This window comes from Tamandua tetradactyla, chromosome 2, assembly GCF_023851605.1.
Source record: "Tamandua tetradactyla isolate mTamTet1 chromosome 2, mTamTet1.pri, whole genome shotgun sequence".
NCBI classification, from domain to species: Eukaryota; Metazoa; Chordata; class Mammalia; order Pilosa; family Myrmecophagidae; genus Tamandua; species Tamandua tetradactyla.
Window position 1 is genome coordinate 2100133 of NC_135328.1, and position 25863 is coordinate 2125995.

The following is a 25863-nucleotide window of genomic DNA, read 5'->3' on the forward strand; positions in this document are numbered from 1 at the left end:
TTGAGAGGACTGACTCCAATTTTGAAAGAAGTTCTCCTGTGGGTAAAATGCTATCAAACAGCATCAAGTGCTACAAAGAAATCTTTTCTGAAAGGAAGAGACAATCATGTGGCAAACTTCTGTTGTCTTATTTTAAGAAATTGCCACAGCCACCCAGCGTTCAGCACCCACCATGCTGATCAGTCAGAGCTTCCTCAAGGCGGGACCTCCACCACCAAAAGGTTATGACTCACTGAAGGCCTGGAGATGGTTAGCACTTTTTATCAATAAAGGAAGGCATGCATTTTTTAAATTAAGGTATGTATATATCTTTTAAATATAATGCCCCTAACAGACTAAAGTATAGTGTAAATATAATTTTTATATGCACTGAGAAGCCAAAAAATTAGTGCCTTGCTTTATTGCAGTATTCATTATATTGCAGTGGTCTGGAACTGAATCTTCAATATTTCTGAGGTGTAACTGTATTAAAAAACAAAAACACAAACAGAAAATTGCAAGTGTTTGGAGAGGATGTGCAGAAATGGGAGCACTCATTCCTTACTGATGGCATGTAAAACGCTGCGGCTGCTGTGGAAGACAGTTTGGCAGTTCCCCGGAAGCTAAGTACAGAACTGCCATATGATCTGGGAATTCCACTACGTGTTAAATTCCCCAAAGAACGGAGAGCAGGGACTTGAACAGGTATTTGCACACCAATTTCATAGAAACATTATTCACAGTTGCCAAAAGATGGAAGCAACTCACGTATGCATCAACCAATCACTGGATGGACTAAATGTGGTAACTGCACACAATGGAGTATTATTCGGCCATAAAAAGGGCAATCGGGATGACCCTGGGAGACATCACATTGAGTGAAATAGGCCAGACACAAAAGGACAAACACTGTTGAGCAAACTGACAGGAAATCATTAGAATAAGCAAATTTACAGAGTCAGAGTCTAGAAGATGGGTCACCAAGGGACAGGCCAGGCACCGGGAGCCAGACGCGGAGACTCACAGCACACAGGCTCCTTTTGGGAACGACGGAAATGTTTGGTGCTGGGTGGTGTGATTCCCAGCACTGAACTGGGCCTCTGAGTGTGGTTAAAGGGGAAGTGTTAGGTATATGATGCTAGAATAATTTTTTTTTAAGTCCATGGACCTGTAGTATACAACAAGCCCTATGTTAGACCATGGACTATGGTTAATAGTACAACTATAAAAATGTGCCTTAATCGTATGAGATGATCCGCAACAGAGCAAGGCATTAACAGTGGGTGGCAGATGCGAATCCTGTAGTTTATGCATGACTGTTCTACACACCCACAAGTTGTTCATTAGAAAAAAATAAGTTATTTCAAAGCTACAGAAATCAAGACGGTGTGAAACTAACATAAAGACAGACATGCAGATCAAGGGAATAGAATTGGGAGTCCAGAAATAAACCTGTATGTCTGTGGTAAACTGATTTTCAACAAGGGTGCCAAGACAAATTAATCAGGAAAGTATAGTCTCTTCAACAAGTACTGTTGGAACAACTGGATTTCCATATGCAAAAGAATGAATGTATACCCCTACCTCACACCATATATAAAAATCAACTCAGGTGGGCCACAGTGGCTCAGCAGGCAGAGTTCTCGCCTGCCATGCTGGAGACCCAGGTTTGATTCCTGGTGCCTGCCCATGCAAAGAAGAAAAGAAAAGAAAAGAAACTACGTCAAAATGGACCAGCAACCTAAACATGAACACAGAAAAACAAAAATCTTGGAAGAAAGCAGGTATAAATCTCTACGACCTTGTACTAGGCAGTGCCCTTTATCTTTTTAAGGCAATGCCTTTTTCAATGTGACATCCAAAGCACAAGAAATGAACAAAAAATCAATAAATTAGATTTCATCAAAATTAAATATAAAAAAACCATAAAACTCTTATGCTTCAAAGGATACTATCAAGAAAGTAAAAAGACAACCCAGAGAATGGAAGAAAATACTTGCAAGCTATTTATCTGATAAGGTCTAATATCCAGAACTCAATACTAAAAAGACAAGTAACCCAACTTTTAAAATGGGCAAAGGATGTGAATTTATAGCTCTCTGCATTAGATCTGCAAATGCCGAGAAGCACAGGAAAAGATGCTCAGCATCATTAGCCAATAGGGAAATGCAAATCACAACCACAACAGGGTACCATCATTTCACACCCACCACGATGGCCACAATCAAAAAGGCAGACAAAAACAAGTGGTGGCGAGGATGAGGACGAACTGGGACTCTAACAGGTCGCTGGTGGGAATGCAAAATGCTGCACCCATTTTGGAAAACAGTCTGGCAGTTCTTTAAACAGTTAAACAGAGTTACCATGTGATCCAGTAATTCCTGTCCTGAGAAGTGAAACATATGTCCACACAAAAACTTCTGCACAAATGTTCATAGCAGTCTTATTCATAGTAGCCAAATAGCGGAAACCATTCAAATGCCAGTCAACTGATGACTGGATAAATAAATTGTGGTCTATCCATACAATGGATTGTTATTATTCAGCAAAATAAAGAGGGATGAGGGGGCGGGCCACGGTAGCTCAATGGCAGAGTTCTCGCCCGGTGTCTGCCCATGCAAAAAAAAAAAAGGTATGAGGTACTGATACATGCTTCAACATGGATGAACCTGAAAATATTAAGTGGAAGAAGCCAGTCACAAAAAAGGCTGCATATTGTATGGTTCCATTTATATGCAATGTCCAGGACAGGCAAATCCATAGAGACAGAAAGACTGGGGGCTGCCGAGGACCGGGGATGGTGGGGTACAAGGTTTCTTTCCGAGGTGATGCAAATGTTCCCAAATTGACTGTGGTGAATGTGCAACTCCAAATACACTGAAGTACACACTGAACCGTATACTTTAAATGGCTGGGTTGGTACAGTATGTGAATTAGTTCAATGAAGCTATTAAAATCAGGGGGAAATATTTTTCCATCCATCAAAGAAATGCAAATTTAAAACCCAAGTTATTAGAGTTTGCCCTTAGCTTGGTCAAGAGGAGAGAGACTTACCACATCAAGCTGGTGGGGCATAGGGGAAGGGACCCCCACTGCGTGGGGTGGCATGCAGGGCGGGGCAGGGTTGTCCCATCTTGGCACAGTCAGTGGGTTGAGCCCAGGAGAGCGCTGGGGAGGCTGGGAGCAGAGCAGCTTCCCCTCAGGCACAGCCTTCCCTGTACCACTCGAAACCTGGGGCCTGAATTATGCCACTTCAGCTCACGATTACCCTCCGTGGCCTCAGGCCCTAGCTGTCGGGGACTCTCACTGCCGCAGGGACAACACCCACGCATGGGGGAGCGAGCAGAGGACCCACGGCCACAGCCTGCCCGGGCAGATGAGGCACGAGCAGAGCGTCTCGGGGAAGGGGCAGTTGTCTTTCAGCCTGGCTATGTGTGTCCATCCCTGGGCTCAGGACCCAGGGCGGGCACAGCGGGGCAGCCCCAGGGGCTCCTCGGCTAGGCGGCACCCTCCCCAGTCCTCGATTCAGAGCTGCACCTTCTCCATTCTCCTGCGGCTGCGTGTGCCGTCTCTCCCCAGCCCCCACGCCCGCAGCACTGGTGGAGAGGAGCCCCCAGGCCTGCCCCTCTCTGCAGGGCGCTGCAGGCCCCAGAGCCAGGGTGACCCCCAGGAGCACCTACCCTGGGCTCCCAACCCCCACCCCCACGCAGCCCAGCCCCTTTCCAGGGGGGCCCCCCCAGGCTCAGAACCCCTGCCCCCTAGCACCAGGTGGGCCCAGGATTCTATGGGAAGAGACAGAAGGCAGATTAAGATCCTTTGAAGGAGGGATCAAAGGTAAAGTGCACACATAGTTGTTTTGTTTTCCTTTTGGTGTCACACTCAGAATTGTAACATTTTTGTTGAGTTTCAATCTGTTGAATCTTCACTCTTTCTGTTGTTGCTGTTGCTTCCTTTACTCTTGCTTTTGATGAGAGAAGTTGCAGATTTACAGAAAAATCGCAGAAGCGTGGCTCTCTATGATGGTCAAACTTGCACTTTTGGAGGTCGGCTTGTGGGGCCATCGACAAGCCCTTAGGAGGCTGAAGGTCCGTGCTGTGGGCAGGAGGGGACTTTCCGAACCCCTGCCCGGGTCTAGGCCCCCGTCCGTCCAGGGGTCCTGGCTCCTTCTACTGAGCGCGGTGCTCAGAGCCCACGCGCTGAGTGTGCCAGGTCCACAGCAGCTTATCAGAGTCACAGAGACAAAGCACCATTTACTTTGCTGGTTACTTTTTCTAGGAAATTAATCAAGAATTCATATTGCTACTTCTGACTCAGATGTAAGTTTAAAGGGTTTGTAATTTAAAAATTGTAATTTAGAAACAGGCTTCGCTGTTCAGGAACGGAGCGAGCTGCCTGAAGGAGGGAGTGAGCGTCCCACCCTGGAGGGTATGTAAGCGGGGGCAGCTGGCCACTGGAAGGTCGGTTTGCTGAAGCTGCTGGAATGCAATATACCAGAGACGAGCTGGCCTCTAAACACAGACTTATCTTACAGTTCACAGTTCTTAGGCTGTGAACACGTCCAAATGAAGGCCTGAGCAGGACGATACTTTCTTGGAGGAAAGGCTGCTGGCGTCCGGGACTCCCGTCTCATGGGAAAGTGTGTGGCCAGGGAAGGCTGGCCCTTCGCTCCCGGGCTTCACTGCTCTCAGCTTCTGATTCCAGTGGTCCCTCTCGCTTCCGTGGGTCCTTCTTGGCTTCTCCAGGGCTTTTCTCTCTCTTTGAGCTCTCTGGACCCCAGTAAGGGATTAAGACCCACCTTGAACGGGTGGGTCACATCTCCATGGAAACAACCCAATTAAAAGGTCCCAGCCGCAATGGGTCTGCACCTACAGGGAGGGATTAAAAGAACACGGCCTTTTCGGGGGTGCATACAGCTTCAAACCAGCACCCGGGGAAGGGATTTGCAGTGGAACTCCAACACGCCAGCTGCAAGGACCCACCGGTGAAGACCCCGAGCCCTTGTTGTGAAGGAAGCACCTCTACTGACCAGTGGCTGTGGCCTCTGGGGAGCTGCAGGGACTTGACCCCAGGGCTCAGGCTGGGCAGGGCTTGCTGGGACCTACAGGAGAGTTCCCTCTTCCTAAATATACTTTGTCTCATAAATCCTTCTGTTTCCAAGGAGAATGTGAAGCGGGGTCCAGGGCTGAAAGGCAGCCACCCTGCGTCCCAGGCTTGGCTCTGGTTGTGTGGCCTGGGACAAGGCTTTCTCACCCTTGGCCCTTCTTTTCCCACCAGGCAAGCAAGGAATGTGAACCAAGTCCAGGGTGGCAAAGCATAGCGCATACACTCCACCGTCCCCACTGCTCAGCCTGGGGCAGACATCACTAATCGAGCCCAGCACTGCCGCCCAAGGAGGACAACCTCGCTGGTGAGATAAGGATGGTTTTCTTACAGAGCCCCGTCCTGCCACCACCACTTCGCAGCAGCCAAATCCTACTAGCTCGTCCTCCAACTCTTCCCCGTCTCCACCTGATGCCCTTGTCCCTGCTCTGTCCTCGTCGCCCCAAGCCCCTCGAGTGACGTCCCAGAGACCCAGAGGCAGTGACTGCTGCAGCCCCAGCAGCCTGGGAGTAGCCCTGACCCCCGGAGGGAGCACCTCCAGCCTGGCAGCTCCACTCCCCACACGCATCCCAGTGCCCCCTCCCCGCCCGGCCTCACCCACCATCCCAGGGCCCTCGTGGTCTCGTCAGGCGCCACCCTTGTCCTAGGACTTTCCCAACAGTGACCCGGAGAAACCTCCTCTCGGGCCACAGCCCGGCTGCTCCCAACCCCAGCTCGTGCCCCACCCACCCCGAGCCTGGGCCGCCCCTGCCCCACAGCCCCCCGAAAGCTTCCCCGGATGCGGGCATTACAGCTGCTCGCTCAGGGCAGAGGGCACAGGCCGTCCCTGCGGTGTCCCCCACGGAGCCAGGCCAGGCACAGGGGTAGTGCCCGGGTGGCAGTGGCTGCACGGACGCGGGGACAGAGGGGTGAAGGGCAGCGGGGGCTGCTGGCCCAGGGGGGCGGCACTGGGAGGACACGCGTCCGCTCAGCAGGCGCCTGAGGCAGGCCAGACGGGCAAACTCGAATCCACCCCTTCAAGCACCTAACGCGAGGGCAGGCCACGGGGCCAGTTTCTGCTGCCACACTGGAGACCCGGGTGCGATCCCCAGTGCCTGCCCGTGCAAAAAATAAAAATAAAATAAAAACCGAACACGAGTGAGTGGTGGCGAAGATCTGGCCAGGGCGCTGCGAGCCCTCAAGGGGCAGTGATGGGGTGTGGTGCATGTGACACACCAGAGAGGGACCCAAGACTCAACCCCGCTGTAAACTACTGACTTCAGTTAGTCACAGAATCATGGTACTATTTGCCCGTTCATTGTTGCAAAGACGCCACACTAAGGCAAAATGCCAATGATCAGAACACTGTATGGGGGGGGGCTACAGGGGAACGCTACCCTCTGCATAGTTTTTCTATAAACCCAACTATGCTAAAAATAAAATAATGAACCCGGAAAAAAATGTTTTAAATAAAACTAAAACTTCACGAGAAAAATAAGAGGCACCAATGGGTGGATAAAAGTTGGTGAGATGGAGACATACACACTAAATCAGGTACAGTAAAATGTCCATGATGGAATCCAACTGGCAGGTACAGGGGTACAAAATCCTTCTGACCTCACTGTCCATCTGAAAAGATGTACGATCAAAGGTCGGGAGACAACCTCACACACCAGGCCGGCAGGTGAGTGGCCATCTGGTACCTCCCATATCCCCTGCACCCCGTGACCCACCTCCTGGCTCAGAGCCCAGGGCAGAGATGCTGCCGACAGTGTGGGCCACCCACAGATGAGCTTGGGGTCCCCAGAAGACAGTGGCTCTGCTGAATGAGCCTGGCATGGCGCAGATGGGAAAGGAGGCGCCCAGGAGAGGAAGGGGACACCTGTCTAACGGGGGGCCACCAAACCCTGCCTTAGGACCACGTGGAGCTGTGTGACCTGGGCTAGTCACTTTACCCCTCTGGGCCTGTTTCCTCTGTGGAAAATGCAGAGGGCAGTACGGTCTCCTGGGCAGGGCCGGGTGAGGATTTGAGGGCCTGGCATAAAGCCCTTCTCCCAACCCAACCTGCAGGGGAGACCCCCGCTGCGGCCCTTCTCTGCATCTATCTCAGAAAGAGGAGGCACTGCCCAGCAGTGTGCTGTGTCTGTGGATGGTGGGGGAAGAGGCATCACCATCCCCTGGAAAAAACAAGGTCAGCAGGGCCCGTCTCGGTTCACACTTCATCTGCCACAACAGCCACATCCTGTGCTCTCCACCTGCAAACATCCCACCAGCTTGGGTTTCGCTGTGCACGAAGATGCATGTCCCTGAGACAGCAGCTGCAGGACGGTTTCATTTCACAGGGAGGGCCTTCAAATGGGTTCCCCTTCCGTACCCGCAGCCTCTTCCTGCTCACGCAGAATGAAAGGGCCCCGTCCACAGCCCAAGATGTCATGCATTTAAAAGGACAGACGTGGCCCCTTCCTGAAAGCTGTCATGCCCACCTGGGCTGCATAAGAATTCGTGGGGAGGGTTACCTAAAAGAATGAATGCCAACTACAGCCACAGACACCTAAAGATGCCCAGGGCATGCTGTCCAGTTAAAAGACTTGAATAAAAAAAACAAAGGCACTTACAGTATGAGTCCAATACAAACAATCCTATCCCGAAAATCAGGAATAGAAGGAAACCTCCTCAACATGGTAAAGTGCGTAGATGAAAAACATCATACTCAATGGTAAAAGACTGACAGCCTTTCCTCCAAGAGAGGCACAAGACAAGGATGTCCGCTGTCACCACTGCTACTCAATCTGTTAGGCGAGAAAAAAGCAATAAAAGGCATTCAAATTGGAAAGAAGAAGGAAAATGAGCCCTGTTCACAGATGACATGATTCTATACACAGAAAATCCCAAAAATCTGCAAGAAAGCCACTAGAGCTAATAAAAGAATTCAGCAAAGTGACGGGGTACAAGACCAACCCGCAAAAATACCAGCAATGACCAATCCGAAAGGGAGGTCAATAAAGCAATTCCATTTACAATAGTAATTAAAAGATTAAAATAGCTAGGAATAAATCTAACCATGGATGTAAAGGACTTGTACATAGAAAACTACAAAGCATTACTGAAAGAAACGAAAGAAGACTGCCATGGTCAGGTTCATGTGTCACCTTGGCCAGGTGGTGGTGCCCAGTTGTCTGGTTGGGCAAGTGCTGGCCGGTCTGATGCTATGAGGACATTTCATGGACTGAAATCGTGACCACACTGGCTGCATCCTTGGCTGATTACAAATGCAAGCAACTAAGAGGAGTGTCTTCTGCAATGAGTGACGCTTAATCTAATCCCAGACGGCTTTTAAGGAGGATTCAGAAGAGACAGCCATTCTTCCCGCTTCAACCGGTGAGCCTCTCCTGTGAAGTTTGTCCAGATCTTTCACTGGAGTTACCAGCTCACAGCCTGCCATGCGGATTTTGGACTCTTCCATTCCCACAGTTGTCCAGCCAGCCTCTCCTGAGAATCTGCTGAGAGACCTTCACTGGAGTCACCAGCTCACAGCCTGCCCTACAGACCTTGGATTCTACATCCCCACAGCTGCTTTTATAGATTTTATATTTACGGATATCTCCTGCTGATTCTGTTTCTCTAGAGAATGCAATGCTAGCTAATTCAAAGACCAGGCACGGATTAGAAGACTTAATACCACAGAGATGTCAATATTAACCAAAGTGATTTACAGATTCAACAGGACCCCAATCAAAATTCCAGCAGCTTTCTTTGTAGAAGTGGAAAAGCTAATCATCAAATGCAGTGGAGGGGCAAGGAGCCCCAAACAGCCACATCACCTTGAAGAAGGACAAAGTTGGAGGACCCACTCTTCTGGATTTCAAAACTTACTACAAAGCTGCAGTCATCAAAACAGCATGGTACGGGCACAGGGGCAGACACATACACCAATGGCACAGAATTCGGAATTCAGGAACAAACCCTCGCGGGATTTTTTTTTGGACAAAGTTGCCAAACCCGTTCAACGAAGACTAGTCTCTTCAACAAATGGTGCCAGGACAACCAGATATTTACATACAAAAGAATGATAGTGGATCCCTACCTCACACAACATAGTAAAAATGAACTCCAAATGGATCAGCGACCTAAATATAAGAACTGAAACTATAAAATTCTTAGAAGAAAACAGAGAAATATCTTCAGGACCTTGATTTGGAAACCACATATCTAATAAAGGTTTAATATTTAGAATTCATAAAGAACTCTTACAACTCAGCAACAAAAAGACAAACAGCCCATTTAAATAAGGGCAAAAAACTTGAATGGACATTTCTACAAAGAAGTTACACAAATGACCAATAAGAATATGGAAAGATAGGCAACATCATTAGCCATTAGGGAAATGCAAGTCAAAACTACAATGAGATACCTTTTCTCACTAGAATGGCTACTATTAAAAAAATGGAAAATGACAAGTGTTGGATAGGGTGGGGAGAAACAGGTGCACTCATCCATTGTGGGTTGAATGTAAATGGTGCAGCCACCACGGAAGAGAGTTTGGCAGTTCCTCTAAAAGTTAAGTATAGAATTATCATTATGACCTGGCAATCCCACTTCTAGGTATATACCCCAAAGAACTGAAAGCAGGGACTGCAATGAACAGTCGCACACTTATGTTCACAGTGGCACTATGCACAATCGCCAAAAGGTGGAAGCAACCCAAGTGTCCATCAACCAATGACGGGATAAACAGGTCTGGTGGAATATTATTCAGCCACAAAAAGGAATGGCACTCTGATCCATATGCAACAACGTGGATGAATCCTGAAGACGTCATGTTGAGTAAAATAAGACAGACACAAAAACCAAAAAGGGACAGATAATATATGACTCCACTTACATGAAATACTTAAAAGAGGCAAATTCATAGAGTCCAAAAGTGGAGCACAGGTCATGGGTGGGGGCGGGGGAGCGGGAAGGAGTGTGGGCAGCTAATGTAAAGAGGTGCCAGGTGTCTAGAATGGTGGAAAAGCCTGGAAATGGTCGATGGTGATGGCAGCTCAACACTGTGAGTGTTTCATGCCACTTACTCATACGCTCACGAGTGGTGGAGATGGAAAGTGTGAGGGTGTGCACGTTACACAATGATAAAAGGAAAGACTGAAGAGAGAAGAAAATGAAAATTAGTTGCAATGTGTGATCCTGGCCTGTACCTAGCAATGGAGAAGAAAATGCCCAAAAGGACATTACTGGGACAATTGAAAAAAACAGAATACAGACCTTAAGCTTTATGTCCATGTTAAATTCCTTGAGTTTGATCATTGTAGTTAACTTAGTTACATAAGTGGCTATTCTTGTTCTTAGGAAACGTACCTGGAAGGGGTAAAGGAGCATGATGTGCTCAATCTATAATCAATGTATAGGGATATCAGTAGGTAGGTGGGTAGATAGAAGATTAATATAAGAAATGCAATAACATGTTAAAGGTTGGCAAATCTAGGTATCTGAGTAGGGGTTAAATTGAGGTTTTCTGTATTATTTCTGCAACTTTCCTGTAAGTCTGAAATTATTTCAAAATAAAAAGTAAAAAAACAAACAAAAAAACCGTATTCACTCAGTTCTGAACTAACATAATTTGTGGCACTCTATTTCATTAAAACTGTCATATGTGTTTCGTAAACTGTTTAGAATTCAGTGAAGCATATTTCACTCCACTCTGAAAACCATGCAACATATGTGATTTACAGCCTTCTGTAAGTTTCATCAAAACGGCATATGTGTGAAGTAAAGTTTTTAGAAGCCAGTGAAACATGCATTTCACTGGGTTCTGAGAACCATGCAACATGTGTGATTTACAGCCTCCTGTGAGCAAGTTTCATTAAATAAAGCAAACAACCCGACCCTCTCAACTAAACGCGCAGAGTGTGCGCGGAGAGAAGGATCTGGAAGGACCCAGCCGAGCACGAGCGCAGCCAGCCGCGCGCATTCCGAGACCCTGCGCGGGGTCTCCCAGCGGAAGGGGAGGGGCACGGCGCAGCCTCGGGCCCTTCCTCGCCCCAGGCCTGTCTGCAAGGACCTGGACTCCTGTGTGCAGAGTTCCTACGTGTACCTGCCCCCCAGGGGTGCCCAGGAATCCCCAGGGTCCAGCAGGGGCCGAACTCTGTCCTTACCTACTGCGCAAGGCAGAGACCACCCCTCACACCCCGCAGCCTGGAGACCTCTGCCCCATCCCTCCCCATGTTCACCTACCCTCCCCCCCCCAGCCTGGAGAACCCCGCCTCCACTTACCCTCCTCCCCCAAGCCTGGAGACCCCCGCCTCCACTTCCTCTCCCCCTCCCCCAGCTTGGAGACCCCTGCCCATCCTCCCCGCCTCCCCGGTAGCCCCTCCCAAGCCTACTGTCCAAGGCCAGTCAGGCCTCACCCTTCCCCTCCTCCGCAGCCTTTCTCTGGCCTCTGCCTCAGGACGCAGCGTCCCGGGCACGGCCCCTGCCAAGGACCTCCTGGCCTCCCCTACCCAGCCGCCCTGGAGGACCCGGTAGGTCCACTCTGTGCTGTGACCGCACCAGGCCCTCCCGAACACAGGGGCCCTCTGGAGACCCCTCCTCAGGCCTTGCCCCTCCCACGCTGCACAGGTCTGCCAGGACGCCTGACCTCCAGGCTCCAGGCTCGATTTTCACTCCATGCTCCATGCCCCTTTGGTTAATATGGGCAAATAAATCTTGAAGGAGAACAGAATAAATAAGTTGATTGGACTTGATGCAAACAGAATCAAAAAAAAAAAAAACCACCAAAGGGGAGCACTGGCCCTCACAGGGCCCCTGAGGGCATGGCCATGGATACCGCCACCCACGGGGGCCGAGGGCAGCCCTGGGAGACCGGTTAGGGTTAGACTGGGCCAGCCGTGAGACTGCCCAGTGGGGGGCCACCGTCTGCTCTCACGGGGGAGGGCAGAGTAACGGGGGCGCCTGACCTGACTTGAGGGGGCCTGCCCCCAGACCAGCATGGGCAGCCCGCATCTGAGAATGCGCCTGTTAGTCTTTTACCCGGAACCCGGGACCGCAAGCCTGCCCCTTCCGTCTCCCGCTCAGTAGCCCTGAGCCCCACACACCCGACCTTGCCCGCTGCAGGCCCAGGTAAATGAGTAACCGCTCAGGCTGGCTGCAGCTGCAGGAGAGAGGGGCCAGCCAGCCCTGCCCACTGCTGGCGACTCTGTGTGACCCTGGAAAGCTGCCTTCACCTGAGGCCTTGGCTTTCCCAAATGCAAATGGGGCATGCACAAGGGATTCCAGGACTGTTCAAGGATGGCAAATGCAAACAGAAGGCACTCAGAGAGCAGAGTGCAGGCCCCCGGAACCCCTTCTATCTCCAGGCCTGCCTATAGAAGGCCAGGCCTGGGCTCACGTTGTGCCCCATGGTGGGCTTGCTGTGCCTCCTCAGGCAAGTACCTTGCCTTCTCTGAGCCACACTCCCCACGGAGGTGGGTGCCCAGGCTTTAAGCCACAGCAGGCAAGGGCCATGTCCACATCTGGGTCTCCCAGGGGGTAGATCAGCCTCGCACCCATGGCATATTCTCCACTGAAGAAGGAGGCCAGTCCCAAGGCACCGTGGCCCCTTACCCCAGGGAACTGTGCTTCCTTCATCCAGCAGCTCCGCCAACACCCAGGCAGGAAGCCATGGCTGGGCACTCAAGGGGGTATGCCAACTTTGCCCTGCTTCACACCCATTTCTCTGGGGGCCTCAGCCTCTCCCCTGTAAAACGGGTGCAGCCCAGCTGGGTGGCGGAGCTGCAGAGAGTGCAGTCAAGGGAGAGAACCACCCCCCCACCGCCCCGCCAGGGGCCCCTCCCCCTCACCAGGCTCAGCCCTCCAAGGTTCCCGGCAGGCACACAGGGTGGCTGCCCCCGCTGCTGAGCCCCGTGTTCCCAGACAACCCCCCCAGGAAGGGAGAGCGGGGGTGGCCTGGGAACGAGGCCAGGGACTCGGCTGGGGGAGGGGGCCTGGCAGCCTCACCCAGGGAGGGGCCCTAATCCCAAGGACAAGGTCACACACTACCCCCGCCCCCCCAAGTCCCAATCCCTCTGGACCCTCGCGCTGCCCACCGAGTCTGGCTGGCTCATTTTCATACCTGTTCTGGGGAGGGCAGATGGTGATAGGCCCATTTTACATACGCCAACCGTTCCAAAAGCACCCTCCTACCCGCGCCTTCCTGCCCTTCGCGGGCCCCAGGAAGAGGTGGCCCTGCCACTTCCCAGCTGGTGTGGCTGAGGCTGCCGCACGGTGCAATGGAAGCTGGAGAAATAATGGCCAGAGAGCAGGTGCCTAAGAGACCCTTCCCTGGGCTCCCCTGTCCCATCCACAGGCCCAGGGACAGGTAGACAGTGCCTCCAATTTGCACACGGGGAAACTGAGGCTGGGGGGTAGGATGATTTGCCCAAGGTCAGAGGTGGAATTCCAACCCCAAATTTCATGGGAGGAGGGGACCTGGGACAGCCTCAGGCCCCCAGGAGACCAGGCAGAAGCGGCAGGCGAGGGACTGCCCGTGGCCAGACCTGGTCCTGGAGACCCTTTTGCCACCAAGGTCAGCCAGCCTTTGACGGGCAAATACGCAAGCGCGCACCCACCCCCCAGGGCGAGAGTCCCAGGCCAACCTCTGGCCAGTTTCAGAGGGGCGAGTGTCCGGTCAGCACACGCAGGCCCCCACCATCCACCTCCCAGGGCTCATTAAGGGGTGCAGACATCCGAGCCCCACTAAGCAGCGCCCGGAGGGCAAACGTACACAGCCGAGTGCTCCTGGCCGCTACAGACCCCGGGGCCCGCAGCCTGGGGGACACAAACCAAATACAACCAAACGCAGAGCAGGGGACGGCCGAGGCCCCACGCAGCCCTGCTGAGCTGTGCACCTCTGGGCAGTGACTTGACTTAGAGTCTCTGGGCCTCAAGTTCCCCACCTGCGAGAAGGAGCCAGCCCCGGCCGCGGTACGTAAATCCCCGCCCAAGCCTGGTGTCTTACAAATTCACGAAGGTCTCCACCTGCGCCGGACTCAGTTTCCCCATCTGTAAAGCCGGCCTTCGCCGAGGCCAAGGGGCCGGGAAGAACCGCGCAGGCCGAGAAGCCCGGGCGGTCGGGGCGCGGAGCCGCGGGGCAAGGAGCGGAGCCGAGTTCCCTCTTCCCTCTTCCCCAGGCCCGTGGCGCGAGGACCGACGCGCGGCTCGGGAGGCGGGGCTCGGGCGCGCGAGGGGGCCTCAGTTTCCCTGGGCGCTCTCTCCAGGAGACGCGTGGAACGGCCCCGCCCCGACCTCCGGCTGCACGCCCGCCGCCGGGTTCCCGCCCCGCCGTCCGGGGAGGGAGGGTCAGGCTGGGCCCCGCCACCCCTCAAGCCCTCAAGCCCTCAAGCCCCCAAGCCCCCAAGCCCCGGCTGGACGGCCCCGTAGTGCTCTCCCGCCCCCGGCTGCCCCGCAGGCGCCTCACCTGTGCGGTTGCCCCGGGCCGACGTGACGGCCTCCGCCCGCCCCGCGGGCCTCGCCCGGCCCCGGAGGTGCGCTACTGCCCGGGGCATCCCTGCGCGCTGGGCGCCGCTCGGCCGGACTGCGGACGGGGGCGGCGGGGGGAGGCGGGCAGGACAAGGGGAGACACGCCCCGGGACACGCCCCCCGTAGGCGGTGGGGGCGGGGCCTCAGGCCGAGGCCCCAGGGGCAAGGGGGGCGGGTGCCGGAAGTCTCGCTCCAGGGGCTCTGCCGGGCGCTTCCCTCGGCCCCGCCCCCCACCCCACCCCCTCCCTCCCGCCCCCCACGGGGCGCCCGTCCCTGGCCTCCCCACCTGCTAGGCCTTCCTGCGCCCGAGGGGTTTTCTCGGCTGTGGCATGGATTGAGTTTGGGAGTCGGCTGAGTTCTCAGGTGCAGATTCAGCAGGTGCCGGCCGGGGCCTCCCCAGGCATTGTTCTTCAGAGGCCGTTCTACCCCTAAGGACCTCTTGGCGGGTGCCGTTCGCAGGGCCTCAGTGAGGACGGAATAGTGCCCGGGGCCGCGGTGAGGGGCATCCCCGCCTGCCTGCCCGCTCCTCTTGCACCCTCACCCCCTCCCCCAGGGGCCCCTGGGCGACCGTGGGCTCTGGAGCTGTGGTCCAGCCTCTCCCTCTGCCCCCCACCCCCAGCCCCTCTTGGCCGGGCCCAGCTGCAGACCCCGCCCACGGAGGGCTGGGGGCTGCCCAGCAAGGGCTCCTGCCGACAGCTGCCGCCCTGCACACTCCCGCAGGGCTGCAGGAGCAGCAGGTGCAAAGGCCCTGCGGTAGAACCTGTCTGGGGGCCTGAGGGCAGTCCCGTGTCCAGGATGGCCAGGCGAGGAGAGCCCTGGGCGTCCCTGGAACGGAGCCCCGCGTCGGGGTTGCCCCAGGCCCCATCATTCTGGCCCAGGCTGCCAGGAATCCAAAACTGCACCTAGTGAGCCGGGCCACTGGGGGCCTTATCGGGGAGGAGAGGAGCGCGTGTCCCTGTCCTGTTTCACAACTGGTCGCTGGGTTTCTGGACGTTGACTGCAGGCACGCAGAAGCCCACATCCTTTTGTGTTCTGGCTGGACGGTCAGGGATGGCCCGGGACCTGTCCCATTCTCCAGGATTAGTTCACCAAGTCTCAGAGCCATCTTCCGAAGCAGGTGACTCCAGTCCCCATCGGGACTGTCCCTGTCTTCCCCTGAGGCTTGTCCAAGGCCATCCACACCCTTTGTGGGGGCCCCTTGGAATGAAGAGTTCCTGTAAAGCCCCCACCAACTCTGACAGCTTGCAGGGAGGGAAACTGAGGCCCGTGGAGCAAAAGGTACGGCCGAGCAAGGATGACCCACTGCAACCCCCTGTGCATTGCCACCACGATGCCCATCCGCATGGAGCCTGACGCCCTCTGACACCCTCTCTGCCCCCCGGGCAGGGCTGGGTGCCATCTCACTGAGCCCTCATTTCCTCGTCTCTGAAATGGAGATGGTACTGCGAACCCCTCCCCCAGGGATAGAGAGAGCCCATGAGGAGACGTGTCCTCTAAACTAGGATGTGCAGCCCCCCGCTGGTGTCGGGTTTGCTCTGCTCCCCCACCTCCCCCCAGGCTCTCCCGGCTGCCCCAGACCCCAGGCTGTCCCAGCTGGGGACCATCCCTGCCAGAGTGGGAGCAGTGCCTGGCTGGGGATCTGCTTATCTTCAGGGCTCAGCCTCCTCCAAACCTCCCTGATCCAGCAGGGTCCAGAGCAGAAGCTGCTGGGGGAGCCAGATGGAGCCAATCCATGCTAACTGGCCTCAGGGCTGCAGCTGCCCTCCCGGCTGTGTACAGCGGCGTGAATCTAAAGCACCTGCTGAACTGGAGCAGCAGGGGTCCTGACGCTCGGGGTTCAGTTCTGTGAAGTGGGCTTGTAGCCTGTGCTGCCAGAGACTTCCAGGGGATGGTGAGGGTCTGCCTGGGGAGAGGGCGTGGGGTCTTCTCTTTCCTCAGAGCTTACCTGAGATGTCACCTCCCCCAGGAAGCCCTCCTCACTGACTCCCCTGGTGACCGGGAAGGGACGGATGAATAAGGGAGGGTGTGTGCTTCACTTGGTGGGTTTCCATCAAATTGCATAATTGTAAAAATGTAATCTTTGTTTCCTTTAAAACATTCTTGATTTTAGCTTCCATTCAATAGAAAAGTTAGGCTTTCATGATGAAAACTTCACACAGTGGGCGAACTCCAGAAGGCTCCACTGAGAAACGGAAACAACCCAGAAAGCAGGCGGGCCTCACGGGCTTTGTCTCTTTTCAGTTGTCTTTTATAATTAAAGCAATTTAAAACAAAAAACTCACTTGAGCTTGGTACTTTCGATGAGCTGGATATTTGGGGGGATAGAATTTTCCCAAGAAAGTGTTCTTTCTTAGGTGTGTATTTGTAAGCCTGAGGCATGATGGAATAGAGGTACAATATAGAGAACCTGGCTCTGCCGTGGGATGAGGCTGATGTTGTTCATGATGATTTATCACATACCTGGAGGCACTACCTGCTCTGCTGCAAAAGAGCCCTGCTTGTGGTCACCTGAGACTGGCAGGATGCTTGGGCTCACCCCCCCACCCCGGCAGCCCCCACGTCAGCAACCCCCTGCACCCCGGGGAGGGAGTAGGCTCGCCCCCACGGGGCTGAGAGTGGCAGAGGCAGTGGCCATTGGCCCTCAGCGGCTGGCAGGCTGCTGCGCCCTCTGCACGCACCCCCCCACCCCGCCCCGGCTCGTCCTCTCAGCCCCAGGCCCAGCTCCACCTCAGTTGAGCAAAAGCGGGCAGCAGGGAGTCCCGCCTGAAGCCCCACCTGATTGGCAATTGGGCAGGTGCCCCTGCGGAGCTCAGGTGCTCAGCCCTGCACCGGGCGGGGTCCCGCCTGGCACCAGCGCATCGTGGTTTTGGCTTTCAGGAGAGACGGAATGAGGGAGATGTAAGTGTCACCCGGTGACATTGCGTCCCCGCCCGTAGGTTCAGAAAGCAGGACGCCGGGCTCACGGGGGCCAATACCGCGCGGGCCAGGCTGTCCAGGCACCAGCGACATGGGGGCACAGGGTGGACAGGCCTGCTTGGTGGCTGGACTCTGCTTGGCCACCCCCAGCCCGCCTCCATCCTCCCCCGCCTTGGGTGGGAGATGACAGGGGCTGCTTTCCCGCCTCTGGGCCCCTCCCTGTGCCACGTGGGTCGTCTGCAATGAGCCTCTATTTATTGTTTAATCAGGAAGAGAAAACTGGTGGAAGGTTTCAGACGCCACCTGCATGTCAGTGATTGCCAACATCTGCAGGACAGTTCTGAATTCCACGTGTCTGAAAACACGTAGCCCCACCCCCATTTCACTCGGGGAAACTGAGGCTCAGAGACGGGAAAATGCCACGTCCATGGTCGCTGAGCTCTAAGGGTTACACCTCATCGTCAGTCTCTAAGGAGTTAATATGTGCGGCTAGGACTCCAGGTGCCCCCCCACACCAGCGTGGGGGCTCCCCCACCCTGGCTGAGCTTCTGCATTGGCTAAGCTGCTCCGGGTTGAGCCAGGAGGTGAGAAGATGCAGGGGTGGGTCAAGGGCAGCTCAGAGGCTTAGTGCCTGTGAGCTGGTTAAGCTTCTTTGATGCCCGGCACCTGCCAGGTGAGCAGGGCAGGGGCCCCTGGACTCCGCCCCAGGGAGAGGTGGGCGGGGCTGGCCTCACCATCCCTCCGCCCCCCAGGTGCCCTGCGCCCCTCACCCCCGGGCCCCAGTCTACTCCCCCAGGCTCCGTACAGGCCTCCCCAGTCCCTAAGGCTCGGGATGTCTCAGCCCCTGCGTCTTCACCCTGTCCTGCCTCGCCTCACCCCTCTGTGACCCTAGGGAAGCCCCGAGCCTTTTTGCCCCCACGTCCCCCAAAAGGGGCTGCATGGGACCGTGCTGATATGCCTGCCGGGCCGCCTCCGAGGCCCAAGCCCAGCCACGCTGCCCCTGGGGGGACACTCCTGGGGCTTGCCCAGGGGTCAGCTTCGGGTGCAGCCCTCAGGCAGCACCTGGCCCGGGGAGGCCAGGCCAGCCAAGAGAGCTGTGAGGCTGTTGGAGGCTGTCTGTTTCACAGACAGGGAGACTGAGGTCTGGGGCAGGGTCTGCCCCCGACCCCGAGCCACACAGCTCATCCAGACCCCTCCCTAAGGTGCTCAGGGCAGACTGCTGGTGGACCTGGGTCCCGGGCAGGCCACCAACCTCTCGGTGCTTCCATTTTTCCACCTGCAAAATGGGCACGGTGACCATCCTGGAGGGACCATCCTGGAGGGACAGTATTGGGACAACTGAAAGAACTGGCCTTAGAGAACGTTGGATTTCTTCAACTTGATGGATGTGACATAAGTGAATGTCCTCATTCTTAGGAAATGAGCGTGGAAGGATTGTGTGTCCAGGGAGCAGGATGTATACAATCTATTCTCACATGGCTAGAAAATAGGTGCATAGATAGGTTAGGGGGATGGATGGATGGATGGATGGATACAGATAGAACAAATGATATAGCAAATGTGGCAAAACATTGCAACTTAGTAAATCTGAGTGTCTGGATAAGGGGTATGGTGGAGTTCTCTGTGTTGTTTCTGTACTACTCTTGCAACTTAACTGTAAGTTTGAAATTGTTTCAAAATTTAAAAACAAGCTGGTGGGGGTGGTACAAGGTAATTCAGTGGTAGAGTTCTCGCCTGCCGTGCAGGAAACCTGGGTTCGATTCCCAGCCCATGCACTTCCCAAACAAGAAAACCAAATAAACAAAAAATTCAGCAAATGGTGCTGCAAAAATGGGATACTCACATGGAGAAAGGATGAAATGTGACCCTGCCATGCAACATTAAAAAAAAATAGCATAGAGGACTCTTCCAAGGGCCGACAGAGGAGTGAAAATGAGAGCGGCTTCCGAGCAGTTAGGAGCTTCAGACAGGGCGTGGGCTGGAGGTCGTCGGGGGAGCTTGTCTCTGCAGGGAGGCGGAGCGTGGGAAAAATCTGCCCCGTGCCTGGTCAGGTCTGGGCTCATTGCCTACACCCCTGCCATGGACAGTCTTGCTTTTCTGATAACAGTCTCACTACCTTGGCTGAGCCCATCACTGTCCCCATTTCACGGATGAGCCACTGAGGCTCAGGCTGGTGGGCGTGCATCCGGTATGTCATTGCCTTACTTGGTTGCAAGGAACGGAAACACAAGTTAAGCCAGCTCAGTGAGAGGAAACCCAGGGCGCCCTCCCGATGGAGGCGTCTACAGGGTCCTCTCCCTCTTGCCTTCTCAGGGGGTGCCTCCCTCTGAGTGCAGAAGGTCCCCAGCCATTCCCCATGCCCCCTCCCACCCCCCCATGGCCAGGGGAGGCAGCTGATGACAGTGTGAGAGTTCTGAGAAGGTCCTTGCAGCTCATGGGTCCAGGGGACGGGTGGGTGGATGGACGGAGGGTGGGTGGGTGATAGATGATAGGGAGATGACAGATAGATGATGGATAGATCTCTCTCCCACCGTCCTGCCTAGCCTAGCTTGGTCCTGGTGCAATCACGATGGCCCCTCTGACTGGTCTGTGTTCTGGGTATCTGCTGCCACGTAAGGATGGATGCTGCTTAGAAGAACACCTGTTGTTTATTTTGGTCACGGCTCTGCGGACCTGGTTCTGTGGTTCCGGCCCACCTGGAATGTCTAAGACGGCCCCTCCCTCACTGACCAGGTGGCACAAGCAGTCACTGCTTGAGCTTCCTCACGGCGTGGCAGCTGGGGTCCCGGGCCGGCCTGCCAGGAGTGCAGGTGGAAGCGTTCCGGCCTGGAAAGGTCACTTCTGTCGTTTTCTGTTTGTCAAGACCTCACCTTTCAGTGGGAGGGCTGCCAACAGACTCGGGGAGCAGGTCACAGAACTGCCGTGGTCGGCCTGGTCAGAGGCCCCGGGTGGCCAGAGCCTGTGTGTCCGACCTGGACAGTCCTAACTGCTTTTTGGGGACCTGCCTGGCCCCTGAGGCCTGGGGGTCTGCTCAGAATTAGAAAACAAAGCCGGGTTCAGACCCAAAATGTAAGTATGATCCTTTCATTGTTAAAGTGCAGACGCCCAGACAGACACCGAGAAAGAGCTGGAGGGGCCCTGAGTGCCTGGGGCTCGCGCTGGGTGGGGGTGTTGACAGTCCTCACCCTCATTCTTTGTGATGCTTCTCCTCATTTTCTGACCAGGCTGAGAGAACGCACCGTCCCCCCTGCCACCCTGGGTGACGTGAGGACGGCTGCCTCCGTCATTTACAGCTGTAGCCATACTTTGTTCCCCCCTCCTTCTAGAAAAACTTGAGCTATCAAATCATAGAGCCACTCCCCTTTGCCCTTCCGATGAGCAAACAATCCAGCCCTGCTTCCTTGAACCCTCCCCCAAATCACCTAACACAAGCCCCTGTTCTGCCCTCAGCCATTCTGCCACCTCTTACTGAGATGCCCCTTGCCCCCCAGGGCCTGTGCTCCCCCTGTGGCAACAAGTCTACAGACCTCACTTTATTTAAGTACAGGCGAGTTCCTGACAGTCTTTTTTTTTTTTTTGTAGTATCTTTATTGTAAACAACAAACAAACATTCTTGGCATACAAACACTCTACACGTGTTACAGTCTGTGGCTCACAGTATCATCACACAGCTGTGTACTCATCACCATGATCATTTTTTTTGAACATTTGCATCTCTCCTGCAAAAGAAATAAAACAGAAACTCATACATGCCATACCCCTTACCCCTCCCTCTCATCGACCACTAGTATTTCAATCTACTCAATTTATTTTGACCTTTGTTCCCCCATTATTTGTTTATTTTTTACCCATATTTTTTACTCATCTGTCCATAAGGTACATAGAAGCAGCATCAGACACAAGGTTTTCACAATCACACAGTCACATTGTAAAAGCTATATCATTATACAATCATCTTCAAGAAACATGGCTACTGGAACACAGCTCTACAGTTTCAGGTACTTCCCTCTAGCCTCTCTAATACACCTTAAACTAAAAAGGGGATATCTATATATAATGCATAAGAATAACCTCCAGGAGAACGTCTCAACTCTGCTTGGAATCCTCAGCCAGTGACACTTCATTTTGTCTCATTTCTCTCTTTCCCCTTTCAGTTGAGAAGGCTTTCTCAATCCCTCGATGCTGAGTCCCAGCTCATCCCAGGATTTCTGTCCCACGTTGCCAGGGAGGTTTACACCCTTGGGAGTCATGTCCCACGTAGAGAGGGCGAGGGCAGTGAGTTCACTTGCTGTGTTGGCTGAGAGAGAGAGAAGCCACATCTGAGCCAAAAAAGAGGTTCTCTGGGGATTACTCTTAGGCCTAATTTTAAGCAGGCTTAGCCTATCCTTTGCAGGAATAAGTTTCATATGGGGCAAACCCCAAGATCGAGGGTTCAGCCTATTGATTTGGTTGTCCCCACTGCTTGCAAGAATATCAGGAATTCTCCAAATGGGGAAGTTGAATTTTCCCCCTTTCTCACCATTCCCCCAAAGGGACTTTGCAAATACTTCTTTATTTACTGTTCAAATCACTCTGGGATTTATTGGGGCATCACACTAACCTGGACAAACCATCAAAATCTCATGCCCTATTCAAGGGCCCATGTGCTTACGGTGTTCAATTAAACTGTCCATACATGTTAAATGAGGAAATTCCTGGTGGGCTTTGCCCAGAGGTAGGGAGCTCCCCCCACAAGTTGCCTACAAAGCTGAGTTGCTGCTAAGCCACGCTGTATTGCTTCCTTCCCATTTCCACCTCATTCTCTTCTCCCCTACTCCATGCTTCCCAGGTCACCTCTGACACTGCTTGCATTCGAGTCTGTGTGAGTCTGGGGCACCCCCTCAGCCCCACTCCCGGCTCTGAGCAGCCAAGGTCTCCTCCGGAAAGTGGGGGCAAGAACCTTCGCAGAGGTTTTGTGGGGTCAGGGGAGGGAGACCTGTCGGGCACTGGGTTTGGGACTCCCCATGGGGCAGAAGCTCTGGGAAACAGGGTGCTTCGGGACTGGCCCCGGTATTATTTTCTCTAGAAGTGGGATGGGCTGTAATACAAAAGTGTTGATAGTTTTCAGATGCTGCCTCTTTGGGGGCAGATGTTGTTGGGGTACTTTACTTCTCTGAGTTTTGACTAAACAAAGAGAAAGCCCAGCTCCCTTTTTGGGATGGAGAATTCAGGAGAAGGCAACCCGCTGTGCACCCTGAGGTGAAATCTGCACCGATAGTGGACAGAGCAGGAGCACTGAAGCCGCTGCTTCCTGGGCAGGCAAGTCTGACGCTGGTGGGAAAAGGAAGGGGTTTCTGAGTCCCTCCCAGAGATGCTGAAAACTGGAGTTCCGGAGTGGCTGAGGCAGCCCGTTTTGGAAGGATATAGGCTGGCACCTGCAAAACGGCGACTACTCAGCATGGTGGCGTAGCAGCTGGCATGCTTTCAGGCGAAGGAGACAGAAATTCTGACTCCAGATGAGGTCTGTCCACTCTCATAGCTGGTTTAGACGAAGCCTGATCTGTCAGATTGAGGGTGTCTCAGAGATGGGGTTTCTTTCTGACTCCATTGTTCTGTCTGGGTTTCCCACTGGGGCTGCCTCTTCCTCTGCATTCCAAGACGGCTGCCAGAGCTCATGCCATTGCATCCAGCAGGGATGAGAGGCCATCTTGGATCATCCCTGCCCCATACCAATCACTGCGCCAAGGGAATGGTGTATGCTGATTGGCCCGGCTATGGCAGAGTCTCCACCCCTGCAGCCCAGGGTGGAGTCAGCTTCCCTGCCCACTTCTGACCTTGCAGAAATCTGAAGCTGTTGGAAGGGGGGAAGAGACAACCGATGCTGAGAAATGGACATCCAGCTACATCCCCAGCAGAGGGAGGGGCGTGGCCTCGGGTGGCCCACGGCCTCCAGCTCCTCCTCTGCGCTTTCCTTGCCACTGTCCCGTGCCCTGGGACACGACTCACATCGCTGGTTCAGAGGGGCTGAGTCCAGCATGGGGGCAGCGTGGCTCATCCATCAGCAAGGGGGGGACAGGCGTCGGGAAGGACACGGCACGGGTGCGCGGCCCGTCTCCAGGGCCCCCAGGAATGCACGCACTGTCAGGGCCTGAGGGTCTCAGGAGACGCGGAGCCCACAGCTGGGGAAAGTGGCGTCTGAACACCATCTGGGTTCCAGGGTTATCGTCTGACCCCATTATAGGGACAATCGAAAAAATCGGCGTACAGACTGCAAGCTTTATGCTGGCATTAAAGTTCTTGAAGTCTCTGACGCACTTACGGAGAAGTATATTGGAGTTCTCTGCATTGTTTTTGTATTATATTTTCATTTTTTAAGTTACATCTTTTAGTTTTTGAATTATTTTTGCAACTTTCCTGTGCATTTGACATCATTTCAGAATGAAAAGTTTAAAAAACAAATAGAGCAGCCCTTCCCAATGCCTGCTGGGTGCCCCATCCTGTCCCCCATCAGAGCTTTGCAGCTGGCAAGCAGGGCATGGAGCCCCCAAACCCATCAGCTCAGAAGGACGGGCAGGGCCAGCCCTAGAACCTGGCAGGGCTGTGGAGACACCCCCTTTCTAAGAAGGAATGCACGGAATGTGGGACGGGGCCTGGCTGGTCCTTCAGCGCCTGCCCTGGCCCCCTGGCCCCAACCCCTGCCTCTCCTGGATGCCAGCTGGCACTGAGGGAGCCTGGACTTAGGGCACGGTACCCTGGTCCCTCGGTAGCTCCCTGCCCCCCTCCCCATAAAATGGGGGTGGAAATTCCTCCTGCGCAGACGGACGGCAGATGTGAGAAGGGTCTTGCGGTCAGGGGCCTCTGGCGCAGCCGGCGCTTTTGTCCCCAGAGAGTGGACCGCCGAGGCGCAGGTGGCACTGTGGGCTGGCTTGACCCGTGGGCCCCACTGGCTGAGGCAGGGCAGACACCGGGCCGGCCCGCTGGCGGAGGTCTCTGGACGTTGGGGGCGCCACTCAGGATGGATGCCCAGATTCCCCCCATCCCGGAGCCAAGGAGTCTCTGCCCGCTGAGAGCCCCATAAAGGGGGCGCCGTGGTGGGGGGCCCGGAAGGAGCAGGCAGGGCCTGGGAGAACCGTCCAGAAGGGTTGGTTGGTCTGCCCAGACGGAGCCAGTGGCTGCGGGAGGAAGGCAGCCTGGACACCCGGGGCCGGGACTGGCTACTTGAAGGGCCCAGCAGACCCTGGCCGTGGGGCGGGAAGGAGCCGAGGGGCCCATGGAGGCTGGCGTGGGGACGTGGCCCCAAAGGAGGCGGGTGCCTGGTCCCAAGGGGACATTGGGCCGCAGCTGGCCCCCTGCCCCAGGTCCTGTGCCTCTGGGGTGCCTCGGCCCGTCCCTCTGCCCCAGGGCTGGGGGGCAGCTCCCGGCACTTCTCACTCCCCCCAACCCTGGCCCTGCTGGGGACTTGCGTGCAGGGCAGGCTGGCGGCACCACTTCTCCTCAAGGCAGGACGCGGCTCTCGCTGTTGTGTGGGGCCCACTGGGCGCACGCCTGCCCCAGGTTCTCTCTTTTCTTTCTCCTCTGCTCTCACCCCCGTGAAAACCTCTGTGCCCGGGTGAGCTCCAGAGCTCCAAGCCCAGGCCTTGCCCTGCAGCGCGATGCCGGGTGCCAGGAACCCCCAGGCTGGCGGCAGGGAAGGGACAGCCCCTGGGGTGGGGGGGTGCAGAGAAGCCCCTGCCCAGCCCTCAGGCCCTGGGCTGCCCCATCTGCAGGGCCCAGACACCCCGGCAGCCCCTCTGGGTCACTCAGGGAACGGCCTCCACTGGCCTTGGACAGACCCTCCCAGCCAGAGGGGCACTGTGACAGGTGGGGGAGGTCCCCAGGGGGAGGCCTGTGGGCTCTTGGCTCATTCGGACCTCCCGTCCCGCAGCCCTGGCCTCACACTGGGGAGCGAACCCCTCCCTCGGAAGGCGTCCTCCAGTCTTCATCGCCTTCCTGTGGGGCAGACCCAGGGGTGAAGGGCACCCTTTATTTTTTCCTTTTTAACTTATTTTGTTGTATAGTATAACATATATACAAAGGAAGAAAAAGCAGTAGTTTTGAAAGCACTCTTCAACAAGCAGTCACAGGTCAGATCCCAGAGGCTGTCGTGGGCTACCATACCATCCTCTCAGATTTTTCCTTCTAGCTGCTCCAGGATATAGGACACTAGAGGGCTTATCGTATAGTGACTCAGCTGTCATACTAGTTTCTTAGATCTCATTTTCCCTTCTCCCTCCTTCTCTGAGCCTTCTCCCACTCTGTAGGATCTTCGGGCAGTGCCTGCTCGGACGTCTTCATGTTGAGAGGGGGTGTCCACACTAAAGGACAGGGGGGTGGAATCAGTAGATAATCCTGGAGAGG

General features: G+C 54.9%; 1 protein-coding gene across 3 annotated transcripts in view; it reads right to left on the minus strand.

The window, feature by feature from the left end:
- SUSD3 (sushi domain containing 3) overlaps positions 1-14630 on the minus strand; it is a 42946-nt gene extending 28316 nt beyond the window's left edge. For 2 of the 3 annotated variants that reach the window (XM_077138693.1, XM_077138677.1), the window contains exon 1: positions 14510-14630. In XM_077138693.1, the coding sequence (XP_076994808.1) occupies positions 14510-14597 (88 nt within the window). In that variant the 5' untranslated portion in view covers positions 14598-14630. Of the gene's footprint in view, positions 1-12011; positions 12073-14509 lie in introns of those variants that run through there. The other variant, XM_077138682.1, reaches the window with a different exon arrangement.
- Positions 14631-25863: the final 11233 nt, after the last annotated feature.